This window comes from Schistocerca americana, chromosome 1 (assembly GCF_021461395.2).
Source record: "Schistocerca americana isolate TAMUIC-IGC-003095 chromosome 1, iqSchAmer2.1, whole genome shotgun sequence".
Classification (NCBI taxonomy): Eukaryota; Metazoa; Arthropoda; class Insecta; order Orthoptera; family Acrididae; genus Schistocerca; species Schistocerca americana.
The window spans coordinates 527010422-527023253 of record NC_060119.1 but is presented as its reverse complement, the minus strand read 5'-3'; the positions used below and the strand labels follow the sequence as shown (position 1 = coordinate 527023253).

The window sequence follows — 12832 nt, the reverse complement described above, 5'->3', positions numbered from 1 at the left end:
GGCTTATCAGATCAAAGTAGCAACAAGCGGCCATCCACAAGCCGGGGCTATAGTTATTACGGACCAAACATCGATCATATTCCTTGTTCCAAGTTTTGTCCCTTTTTATGTGATAAATACACTCCTGGAAATTGAAATAAGAACACCGTGAATTCATTGTCCCAGGAAGGGGAAACTTTATTGACACATTCCTGGGGTCAGATACATCACATGATCACACTGACAGAACCACAGGCACATAGACACAGGCAACAGAGCATGCACAATGTCGGCACTAGTACAGTGTATATCCACCTTTCGCAGCAATGCAGGCTGCTATTCTCCCATGGAGACGATCGTAGAGATGCTGGATGTAGTCCTGTGGAACGGCTTGCCATGCCATTTCCACCTGGCGCCTCAGTTGGACCAGCGTTCGTGCTGGACGTGCAGACCGCGTGAGACGACGCTTCATCCAGTCCCAAACATGCTCAATGGGGGACAGATCCGGAGATCTTGCTGGCCAGGGTAGTTGACTTACACCTTCTAGAGCACGTTGGGTGGCACGGGATACATGCGGACGTGCATTGTCCTGTTGGAACAGCAAGTTCCCTTGCCGGTCTAGGAATGGTAGAACGATGGGTTCGATGACGGTTTGGATGTACCGTGCACTATTCAGTGTCCCCTCGACGATCACCAGTGGTGTACGGCCAGTGTAGGAGATCGCTCCTCACACCATGATGCCGGATGTTGGCCCTGTGTGCCTCGGTCGTATGCAGTCCTGATTGTGGCGCTCACCTGCACGGTGCCAAACACGCATACGACCATCACTGGCACCAAGGCAGAAGCGACTCTCATCGCTGAAGACGACACGTCTCCATTCGTCCCTCCATTCACGCCTGTCGCGACACCACTGGAGGCGGGCTGCACGATGTTGGGGCGTGAGCGGAAGACGGCCTAACGGTGTGCGGGACCGTAGCCCAGCTTCATGGAGACGGTTGCGAATGGTCCTCGCCGATACCCCAGGAGCAACAGTGTCCCTAATTTGCTGGGAAGTGGCGGTGCGGTCCCCTACGGCACTGCGTAGGATCCTACGGTCTTGGCGTGCATCCGTGCGTCGCTGCGGTCCGGTCCCAGGTCGACGGGCACGTGCACCTTCCGCCGACCACTGGCGACAACATCGATGTACCGTGGAGACCTCACGCCCCACGTGTTGAGCAATTCGGCGGTACGTCAACCCGGCCTCCCGCATGCCCACTATACGCCCTCGCTCAAAGTCCGTCAACTGCACATACGGTTCACGTCCACGCTGTCGCGGCATGCTACCAGTGTTAAAGACTGCGATGGAGCTCCGTATGCCACGGCAAACTGGCTGACACTGACGGCGGCGGTGCACAAATGCTGCGCAGCTAGCGCCATTCGACGGCCAACACCGCGGTTCCTGGTGTGTCCGCTGTGCCGTGCGTGTGATCATTGCTTGTACAGCCCTCTCGCAGTGTCCAGAGCAAGTATGGTGGGTCTGACACACCGGTGTCAATGTGTTCTTTTTTCCATTTCCAGGAGTGTATTTGTCGAACTTTAAACGCGTTTTTCGGTATGGTTTTCGTCGCCCTAGCAGCAGTTTTCATCCGATTTTAATTATTTTTGGTCTCCGTTGAAGCAAACAGAATTCTCTTCAGTTCAATGTGGCCAATTTTTTATGTTAATACTTAGTATTTTTCAGCCAAAAAACAGAGGTCCTAAAAATGGCCATTTTTTCAGATATCTATAACTTAGCAAAAAGATTTTTTTGCAAATCCCTACGATTAGCTAAAATTACATCTGTAAAGGGTCAGGATGATATGTTAATTTCATGTTTCAGATAACCACAATCGGAGTTACAGTGACAACCGTCGATCTACCTCCTTTCAGAGCTGCCCCGGGAAAATCCCAATTACAGAGTGAAGACATTAATATTTTTCAGTAAAATAATACCAATAAAATCCTCAATGTATGCTTCATTCACTGTAGCAAACCAAATTTGTCTACTGCATTCCAGTACGGAGAGACAGAATCCTGTCGTTCCTCCTTAATAGGTCAGGTGTGCACTACATGCAGGAAGCGGCTACTAGGGTAGCGGACTATGTGTGCCATGCACATGGGGATATTTTAGATCAGAGAAACCTCTCGTTTCGATCAGCGACAGCCACAATGTTATGAGAGAATGCTCGTCCTCGCAGATCGGAAATAGAAAAGATTAATATGATGTTAGTAAATTAGTCCTAGAAATAAATAGCAACGAAATCCTAAGCTCAGACTGGAATATTGAGGATAAGGATAGGTTAGTCGTCAATGGTGTACTTGCAGTAAAGAACTCGATAATATCTAGCGATGTTATCACCGATTACGAATGTGAATTTACCTGGGTGAATTTAAGCGTCAAAAGTCGGTCAAAAATGGTAATCGCATGCTTTAATATACTGCTTGGGTCAGGAGCTATGGTGAGAACTTGCAGAACTTCAGAGAGTACTTGCAGGATATAGTTAGTAATTTTCCTCATAAGTCTGTTGTAATTGGGGGGGCGGGGGGGTGTTGAAGGTCTCTTCAATTTGCCAGTTATAGACTGGGAGAGTCACACTTTCAGAACTAGACCAGCATGTTTATTTCAACATTCTCGGCGACCAAGTGTTGCCATTCCCTGACCATCTACCCCTACCTGCGTCCCGGAAAGCTACCATACGGTGCGAGACGGACCACAACTTGTACTAATACTTGTCACTCCCTTTCCTGTTCACTCATAACTGCAAAAAGGGAAAAATGACTGTCTTTATGCCTCCGTACAGGCCCTAATTTCTCTCACATTGCCGGTCGCGGTGGTCTCGCGGTTCTAGGTGCGCAGTCCGGAACCGCGCGACTGCTACGGTCGCAGGTTCGAATCCTGCCTCGGGCATGGATGTGTGTGATGTCCTTAGGTTAGTTAGGTTTAAGTAGTTCTAAGTTCTAGGGGACTGATGATCACAGCAGTTGAGTCCCATAGTGCTCAGAGCCATTTTTCTCTCACATTGTCTCCGAGGTTCTTAGGCGTCGGCGGCAGTACAATCGTTCTGCAGTCTGCCGAAAATGCCGGTTCTCTAAATTTTCTCGATAGTTTTCTCGCGAAAAGGTTGTCTTCCCTCCAGGAGTTACCATGGACTTTCGTGGAGCATTTATGCAACACTGCCGTGTTGATCGAACCTACCGGTAACTAATCTAGCAGCATGCCACCGAATTCCTTCTGTGTCTTCCTTCAATCCGATCTGGTAGGGATCCCAAACACTTGAGTAGTATTCAAGAATAAGTCACACTAGTGGTCTATACTCGGTCTCCGTCACAGATGAGCTACACTTTCCTAGAATTCTACCAGTAATCTGAAGCCGGCGATTCGCCTTCTCTACTAGCGACCTGAGAACTCGTTCCATTTCAGATCGTTTTGCAACGTTAGGCCCACATATTTAATCGCCGTGTCTGTGTCAAGGAGCACACCACCAACATCTTCCTGATGAGTGCGCTTCGTGCGTTTTCGTCATCGAAGATGACGATAGGTGTGTTCACAGGGCTGCCTGTATTTGTTCCTAGTTTGACGAACACTGAGGCACCTATCCCACCTCGTGTGGCCTGGTAAAGCACTCAGTTTTAATACCATAGACAATTTCTGCGAACAGTAGATAAAATTTGATAGTTTATGGGTTTTATCATCAATGAATAGCCTTCAGCCGGACGTGCTGCACCTAAAGAAACATGTCGACACTCTTTCTCGTCGAACAGAGGTCATGAAGGCTAGAGGTGTGTTACCAGAAAATAAGTATATTAGATTTTTATATTTTCATATTTTATTATATTATTATATATTATTATTATATTATTTTTATATTTTTATATTATGATGGAAATAAAAGAAAGGTTCAGGAGTGGAATTAAAATACAAGGTGAAAGGATATCAATGATACGATTCGCTGATGACATTGCTATCCTGAGTGAAAGTGAAGAAGAATTAAATGATCTGCTGAACGGAATGAACAGTCTAATGAGTACACAGTATGGTTTGAGAGTAAATCGGAGAAAGATGAAGGTAATGAGAAGTAGTAGAAATGAGAACAGCGAGAAACTTAACATCAGGATTGATGGTCACGAAGTCAATGAAGTTAAGGAATTCTGCTACCTAGGCAGTGAAATAACCAATGACGGACGGAGCAAGGAGGACGTTAAAAGCAGACTCGCTATGGCAAAAAAGGCATTTCTGGCCAAGAGAAGTCTACTAATATCAAATACCGGCCTTAATTCGAGGAAGAAATTTCTGAGGATGTACGTCTGGAGTACAGCATTGTATGGTACTGAAACATGGACTGTGGGAAAACCGGAACAGAAGAGAATCGAAGCATTTGAGATGTGGTGCTATAGACGAATGTTGAAAATTAGGTGGACTGATAAGGTAAGGAATGAGGAGGTTCTACGCAGAATCGGAGAGGAAAGGAATATGTGGAAAACACTGATAAGGAGAAGGGACAGGATGATAGGACATCTGCTAAGAGATGAGGGAATGCCTTCCATGGTACTAGAGGGAGCTGTAGAGGGCAAAAACTGTAGAGGAAGACAGAGATTGGAATACTTCAAGCAAATAATTGAGGACGTAGGTTGCAAGTGCTACTCTGAGATGAAGAGGTTAGCACAGGAAAGGAATTCGTGGCGGGCCTCATCAAACCAGTCAGTAGACTGATGACAAAAAAAAAAAAAAAAAAAAAAAAAAAATTCTGGAAAAAATGTCTGAAAAAATTACAGGATACCTTTGAAACACTTGTCTATTACTCCATATAATGACGATCTCGTTCAAAGATGTGGTGAGCCATGAGCCGTGGTACAAATTTCTTTATGCCCTCCTCGAAGAAGTCTCCCACGAGCTCCTTCCCCTGCTTCAAAACGTCTTTCTGCATCTGCTCGTCAGCTGAAAATTTAATTCCGTGGTTGTGTACCTTCAAGGAAGTGAAAATATGATAATCTGAAGGCATCTAGAAAGGGAAATACGGAGAGCTCAAAACGTCCCAAGCAAATGCGTCCAAGAGCTCCTGGGTGGCTAAGACAGTGCTAGGACGAGCGTTGTTGTGCAACAGACACACACTTCTCGTCAGCATTCTTCTCCTTTTGTTACTTCAGAGTTTCTTTAAGGTCTCACAAAATCGTTGTGCATTGATGGTCTCCCCTGAAGCAGAAATTCGATCAATATGATGGCTAAACACTGACGTCATGATTTTTTTTACCCGAAATTATGGTTTTGAAATTTTAGGCAGATGTGGAATTGGTGTGACGCCACTGTGACGATTATATTTTTATCACAGGCGTGCAATGAGCCACCCACATTTCATCTCTGGACAAGACAGAGCTCAGAAAATCCTCATCTTCCTATCGAAGTCGCTTAAAGAACTTGCTGGCCCTACTGACCCGATTTTTCTTGTACTGCTCTGTCAACCATTTTGGGGCCCATCTTGCACACAGTTTCCGGTATCCCAGCATTTCTATGAGCGTCTCGTATAAGAGCGTTCTGGAGAGTTGTGGAAAAACCAAAGAAATGTCATCCACTGCCAGTCGGCGGTATTCAGGAACAGCTTCCTCGATTTTTTTGAACCAACTCGTCTGCCAAAATAGAAGATATTCCCCTCTTGTGGTCGTCATGAATATTTGTTCTGCCTCCACTGTACAACCTACAGTACTCAAACACACTCGTCCTGTTCGTAACGCCTTCGCCGTAAACTGCTGATTCGCGAAAAAAAAAAAAAAAAAAATCTCGGTGGGCGTTACTCCTGCCGCGAGTAGGAAGCGGATCACAGCACGTGGCTCACACATGTCGAGATTTCTCACCGACAGCTTTCACACAACTGGGTACTACAACGTTAGTTCACATATTAGCGTGTACGTGCAATGTTCGCTATGGTCCTGGGATCCTCCTCTATCACTCAATGTTGCCAAACCTAAAAAAAAAAAAACAAAAAAAAACGGCTCGTCTGTCCGTTAGGTTCACAGTACATTTAACTTCCGAATACGTTCGTATATAGGTCAGGCTAAATTTTTTCCCTCTGTGCTTATGACTCTTAGCGATGCACACCATCAGTTTTATTCTGCCAACGCCGTTGCTCATTGTTTCTTCTTTTCATCGAGAGGGCGAAAGATTGTTGTGTTGTGTAGTAGACACACTGTGTTGGGAAAGAGTGGTGGATGAGGGATTTGTCTCGATGTCGCAGTTCGGCGGCGTGGAGGCGGTGACGTGCGCCATAGTGGACCGTTGGCCGCAGCTGCGGCGCTACCAGACGTTCGTGACGGGCGGCGTTTGCCTGGCGCACTTCCTGCTGTCCGTGCCCATGTGCTTCGGCGGCGGCATCTATCTGTTCACACTGATCGAGTGGAACGTCGTCACGTGGTCCATCCTGCTGGTCGGCCTCGGTGAGGTCATCGTCGTCGCCTGGGTCTACGGTGAGTAGCGGCCACTCGGCTCCGCCACTAGCATTGTCTGTACTGCCGACTTTATAGCATTTCAGTTTCGGTCGTCACCGCTGAGGTTTTTTTGAAGCAGGTCTCCAGTTCGACTCTTGCTAACGAATCTCTTTATTTCAGCATGACTGCTGCATCGCACATCGTTGACGACAGGCGATGTACTGTACGCACATATCTACGACGATGAGTCAATGAACAAGTTGCGAACCGGGATAAAGGCATCAGAGTCGAATTTACTAGCCTGAAATTTATTTTCTTTTTCAACATACTCCCCATGTAAACTTACACTTATCCTCTCGTTTGATAAGGCGTTAGATGCCTGCAGCGTAAAATTCTTGTGGCAGCGTACGCAGCTAAATAGTGAACTCGGGATACAACAAGTTTCAAGACACAAAGGAATTAAAGACATTACTTACCAGTGGTCATTGATTTATGTCATTGGGGAAAACTGAAAATTTTTGCCGGAATGAGATTCGAACCTGGACAACGCGCTGACCACTATGCCATCTGGGTACAGTGGTCACCATAACCGCACAGACTGTTCTATCACGCCTTCCGTCAGACCAAAATTCTCAACTTATACTACACACAACTGATGTAGTGCCCCTGCTCATTCACTTCATTTCTCGCGGTATCTCGCCGATCTTCTTAAGAATTTGAGTGTGGTGTTCCCTTGCACTGAAGGGGTCGTTGGCCGTCATAAACTTAATTACATATGGTGTCAGTTCTTTCGGACACGTCCAAAGGAATAGACACCATATATACGATGGCTATTCGTACAGTAAGGTCTGATGGATTCCCAATAGAAAACGCTGTGAAAATCGAAAATGTCTGCAATAGTGAGCTACACCATCAAGCTACTTCTCCACATAGTGGCCGCTCCGTCCTAGATATTTGTCCTGCCAATTTTACGATACTCTCGACATACGAGGCAGGCACCTGTGCTTTCCGCCAACTCTCTACTCTGGTGTACAGCTCGTTCTCTGTGTCAAAATGTTTTCTTTATAGCTAGCGATTCATGTGAGCAGAGATGAAACTCGGGGGAGCCAATTATGGGCTGTACTGTAGATGCTCAAACACTTCCCATCGAAAACTCTGCAGGAGCGTCTTCATTTTCCCTGCAGAATGCGATAGAGAATTGTCATGAAGAAGGAAACGCACGATAGTTATGTTATGTGGGCTGCATGCATCAGGCGGAATCTCTCACCAGGCTCTCGTACATGGCGGGAGACATTATTTTCTAGGCACCTTTACTTCCTCACTGTGTGCGCAGAACTGAAAAGAGCCGCTGGACGCGATCGAGTGGTGTACCAGAGACACTGCCTAACACATCTGTGCAAAGCTTCATCGGGTTTTCACTGTGGTCTCCATTTCGCTCTCGATTGGACATTACTTTCTGTATAGTCCACGTATAATAAGTTTATTTGGTTCATTGCTGCAACTCACAATACCGATGTGTCTTGGAGGTTGCGAAATACTCCTAGACTCGGAAACAATTTGTTGTCACTGGATGACAACCGCTTTTTGTTTATGACTTTCTCTTATCATTTGGTGAATTACCCTACCCCATAGAACACAACTTTCCTCGAATTAAATTATAACTATATAGGGGACAAATTTCGCTATGCACGTGCTCTGCGGACTGACCCTCGACTCACAAAAATCGCTTTGTTCTAGTCGAGTACACACATACAGCACACTTGCCATCTTGGTGTGACTGCAGGGCATTAAGCATTGGCCACGTAGTACTGCATGTTTTGTTGATAATTAATACTAACCCTATAGTCGATGAGGCCTACAACTGTAGTTAATTAAGAGTCCATCTTATTAGTCATAGCCATGAAATGAATTAACACAAATTGTCAATAATTTGCGCAACTGAATTTCTCTGTGCACATGTCCCGCATCACGTACACTCAGAGGAAAAGTTGTATCATATACTTAGAAAGAAATGCAAGGTACATTGTTCAGTCTACTAGAAAAAGGCAGAACCGCGAACATGGGGAAAGTAGTCCGCGGAGCACAGAAGATTATGCAGACGTTGCGTAAAATCAGTAACAAAAATTTCAATTAAATCTGTATTCAGTCGAAAAAAGCGAACATAATAGCGGTTCAAATCACAGACAGTGAAGGCATACAGATGGCTAAATACTGAAGACAAAAAATGCATGACCACTTGTTACCGAAAGTACAATGCTCCCAAACTCAACGCATCACAAAGAAATAACATGATGGGTGGTGGGGGGGAGGGGGGGGGGGGGACAACGCCCAAATGGGAAATAACGTTTTATATTATTATAGAATCTCAAAATTTAGCTCGGATTTAAGTGCGAGATACTTTTAGTAAGTTCAAGAACCAAAATGTCTCGAAATCAGGCAGAAAATCCAGAGAAATTCTGGACGCATGTAAAGTACGCCCGTGGCAAAACACAATCAATACATTCACTGCACGATAGCAATGATAATTTTACTGATGACAGTGCCACTAAAACGGCGTTACTAAATACGGTTTTCCGACAGTCCTTCACCAAAGAATACGACGTAAATATTCCTGAAAGCGAAACAAGAAGTGGCAGCGAAGCAACTCAAGTCAGTTAACAATACAAAGCCAAATATTCCGATCCACTCTGTGTACAAATTAGATTCCTTTCAGAGCATCATATACAACCGATCGCTCGACGAAAGGTCAATACCTAAAGACTGGAAAGATGCAAAGGTCACACCAATATTCAAGAAAGGAAATGCAAGCAGCTGCTAAATTATAGATCCATATCATTGCGTCGATTTGCAGTAGATTTTGGAACATTTTGTCTTCGAACATTTTTAATTATCTCTAACAGAAGTTCTATTCATACTAAGCCAACAAAGACTCAAAAAAATATTCTTTTTGTGGAACACAAGTAGCTCTTCATTCTCATTAAGTAATGAAAGCTATCGCCAGGGGGTCTGAAATTAATGCTTATTTCTACATTTCCAGAAGGATTTTGAAACAAGTCCTCACAAGCGGCGTCTATTTAAATTGCGTGTCTATAGAATATCGTCACAGTTGTATGGCTGGTTTCGTGATTTTCTTCCAGAAAGGTACCGTAGTAAAACGGGATTGTTATAGGCTGTTAGCTGTTCCTAATCTATATAAACGATTTAAGAGACAATCTGAGCAGCCCTCTTAGATTGTTTGTGTATGATGGTGTATTTTACCTTCTAGTAGAGTCATCAGAAGATCAAAACGAACTGCAAAATTATTTACGCAGGACTTTAAATAACGAAAAGTGTGTGAGGTCATCCTCAGGGATTCTAAAAGGAATCCGTCAATCGAATAGTCAAGAAATCACACGAATCTAAAGGCAGTCAGTTCAACTAAATACCTTGGGATTACAATTACGAACAGCTTAAACCGGAACGATCCCATAGATAATCCTATGCGGAAGGCGGATCAAAGACTGCGTTTTATTGACGGAACGTTAAGAAGCTGCAACAAATCCAATAGAAAGACCGGCTACGCTATTGTTGTCCGTTCTCTGCTATAATATGGCTCCTTACTAGACTGAATTGACGGGGGACACCAAAAAAGTTCAAAGAAGGGCAGTTCGTTTTGTAGTATCTTGAAAAAGGTGAGAGAGTACGAGTTGCGGTGGGAATCGTTAAAACAAAGGCGTTTCTCGATGCGACGAAATCTTTTCAAGATATTTCAATGTCTTTCTCCTCCGAATTCAGTCGTTTTAATATCGGGAAGACCTAATCCTCCGAGCCTGCAGCGCCTGGCCACCACTTCGTACTGAAGTCTACAGATGTGTCGTCGCCACAAGAATCGATCGGTCAGTTGTTTCAGCCTGCGGGCCATCGTTTCGGGAAGCAAGAATATCTGTGCGATGTATAATACTGAAAATACGGGTGTCTAAGACCTACACTTGGCGAAGGCTGAAAAGACAACAGCATTCGTGTTCAAGAATCGCTCCCTCAACACGAATTGTAACGTCTCGCCAGTTAAGTGCCTCCATTTTGGTCGTTCTACTACAGTCCCTAAAGTTTGTGGCGAACGATCGTCGTCGGCCAAGGAATTGCCACATGGATAAAGCCCCGCAACGATAGGAACGTGCGTTTTCGATCATTAATGTGGGACCAGCAAGGTGGCAAAAGGGATTCACGGCATCCTTGAGTCACTGAAAAGATTGGCTAGGACCTGGCATGCGTCGTGAGTAAGACCCAAAGCGGTTGACACATTCATTGAAAATTTGGCTGACACGGCCAGATGGCTTGTGAAAGTCGAGAAAAAGCAAGGCCCCCGAGATTTTAGAGGCCACAGCCACTGAAGCGACATCTCGAAATCTGGTAACAGAAGCCAGTATCGCTCATCCAGGCACACAACTCTGGCGAACGGCAATGACGCTGTCGAACAACTTCGGAACACAGATGTTTATAACTCGAGCGACAATTTGACAGTTGAGGTTTCGGAGAGTACACGACAAAGTAATTGAAGATTACGTCGACCCTCGGCTTCTGGCATGAGGACCATTTTACGTTCCTTGAAGGGAGCAGCAACCGAGACACCCCGTATAACTTCATTGACAATCGAAGTTATTGTGTCACCTATGAGAGACCAAAAATGAACATAAAGTTATTTAAGAAAGAATGGGAGTCTTGGTTGCAAACTGGTTTCTTATTTATCTGATAAGTAATGCGTTTCACTCTCACAGGAGCATCATGAGACATTTGGAGGATAAACAAATTTCCTCAGTACAAATTTATGAGTCAGGTATCAGCTATAAAGCTACATTGTCAACGGGGATACCACGACCTCAGTTGTGAAAAGAGCGTAATCGAAGACAAACTCATCGGGTAAAAATACTCGAGAACCACTGCCAAAAGAACATAAAGCCCTCCAGTCATCAAAAATGGCACGTCATCCGACAAAACATAGAGGACCCAAACACCTACGAAAGTAAGAATATGTTACGTTACCTTTGTTTACGCGTATTTGCTCTTAACACAACACAGGCCAGGAGTATAAAGTGTCTTTGTGGCACACATTTACGGCTCCTACTACAGAGCTGTTAATCAAAGTGACCGACACCGTAGTAGATGGCGCCGCCAGATGGGAAGACAACGACTATGTTTACCGGGTAACAGTGCACTTAGATCCATCAAATAAGATAAAAATTAGGAAGCACAACTAAGCCATACCAATGAATAAACCAATTCCACATGTGCGTAGACGTTTATTTAAAAAGTAGTCTCGAAGTAACCCTGGTTACGAAAGTTCAGTTATTCGTTGGGCAGGCCTGGGCTTTTAAAATATACTCTTTTCGAATTTTCAAGTACTTGGACGATATTCATCATCTTGCCTTTTTGTACAACATGTAAAATATCCAGATCATTTATAGATGGTGCGCGATCACGAGAAGTTTTCAAATATTGCGGGAAGGGAGAATATTCTATAAGTTGTCATTATTTTGCAAAAAGATGCCGATTGAAACGGGCTATAAAGGAACTTACCGCTTGGCCGGTATTTATTTGGTAATACCATCCAGTCCAGGTCACTTGTGTGAGTGAGACCCGCAACAACATCATTTATATTGTCCTTGCAGAAATAAAAATTATAAAAAAAGACAGAGTGGGACGTTGACACTCGACCATCGGCGTTAGCGTGGGATGCAGTGCAAACGCGTTTCCTGCGCGACCGTATACGCAGATAAGATGGTATACTGAAGTCAGTTCATCTTGTAAAATGGAACGCGGTTAAGAATTTTGTCGGAGGTCATTCCAACTTATATTTTTTTAACTGCAGCAATTTGGCTTTAATTCGCCGTATATCCATAATCCATAGAGAAGTTTGCCTAGCGCTATCGTAAAGTTGACATACGGAGTAATAAAATTCTTGGGTCCACCGGACGTCTCCGCCCTTATCGCACCAAAGCGCGTGAGAGATTTACGAATTTGTGGCTTGGAACGCAGAGTCCACCATTAGACAGTATACAGGTACCAATCTATAGCACGGGAACAACGGGCCCTTACTTCGTGAATGATAACACCAAGGGAATGGTCTTGTAGACAGGCTATGCTGAGCTTTCAGGGAAAACGATAAAATTTTACTGGCTGCTGCACATTATTAAATGTGACTGCTGCAGCACAATGATCAATAAAACAAGTATGTATCACGGCTACGACCAAAAACCTAGGCAAAGATCGAAACGTGACAGGCGATCAATTCGACCGCTAGAGGTGTCATTAAAATAAGTGTGTTCGACTAGTGTAGGATACGGACAAACCCGTGTGACACACAAATGCAAGGAACGTACCATGTCATTGAGTTCTTTAATAAAACTAAAAGTAAAGTCACCACCCAATACAAATTTAAAAA

General features: G+C 44.5%; 1 protein-coding gene across 1 annotated transcript in view; it reads left to right on the top strand.

The window, feature by feature from the left end:
• The window catches only part of LOC124571027 (sodium- and chloride-dependent glycine transporter 1-like), a 282388-nt gene that overhangs the window by 239704 nt on the left and 29852 nt on the right, over nucleotides 1-12832 (top strand). The window contains exon 9 of the mRNA XM_047131108.1: nucleotides 6225-6453. Coding sequence (XP_046987064.1) covers nucleotides 6225-6453 — 229 coding nt within the window. The remainder of the gene's footprint in view (nucleotides 1-6224; nucleotides 6454-12832) is intronic.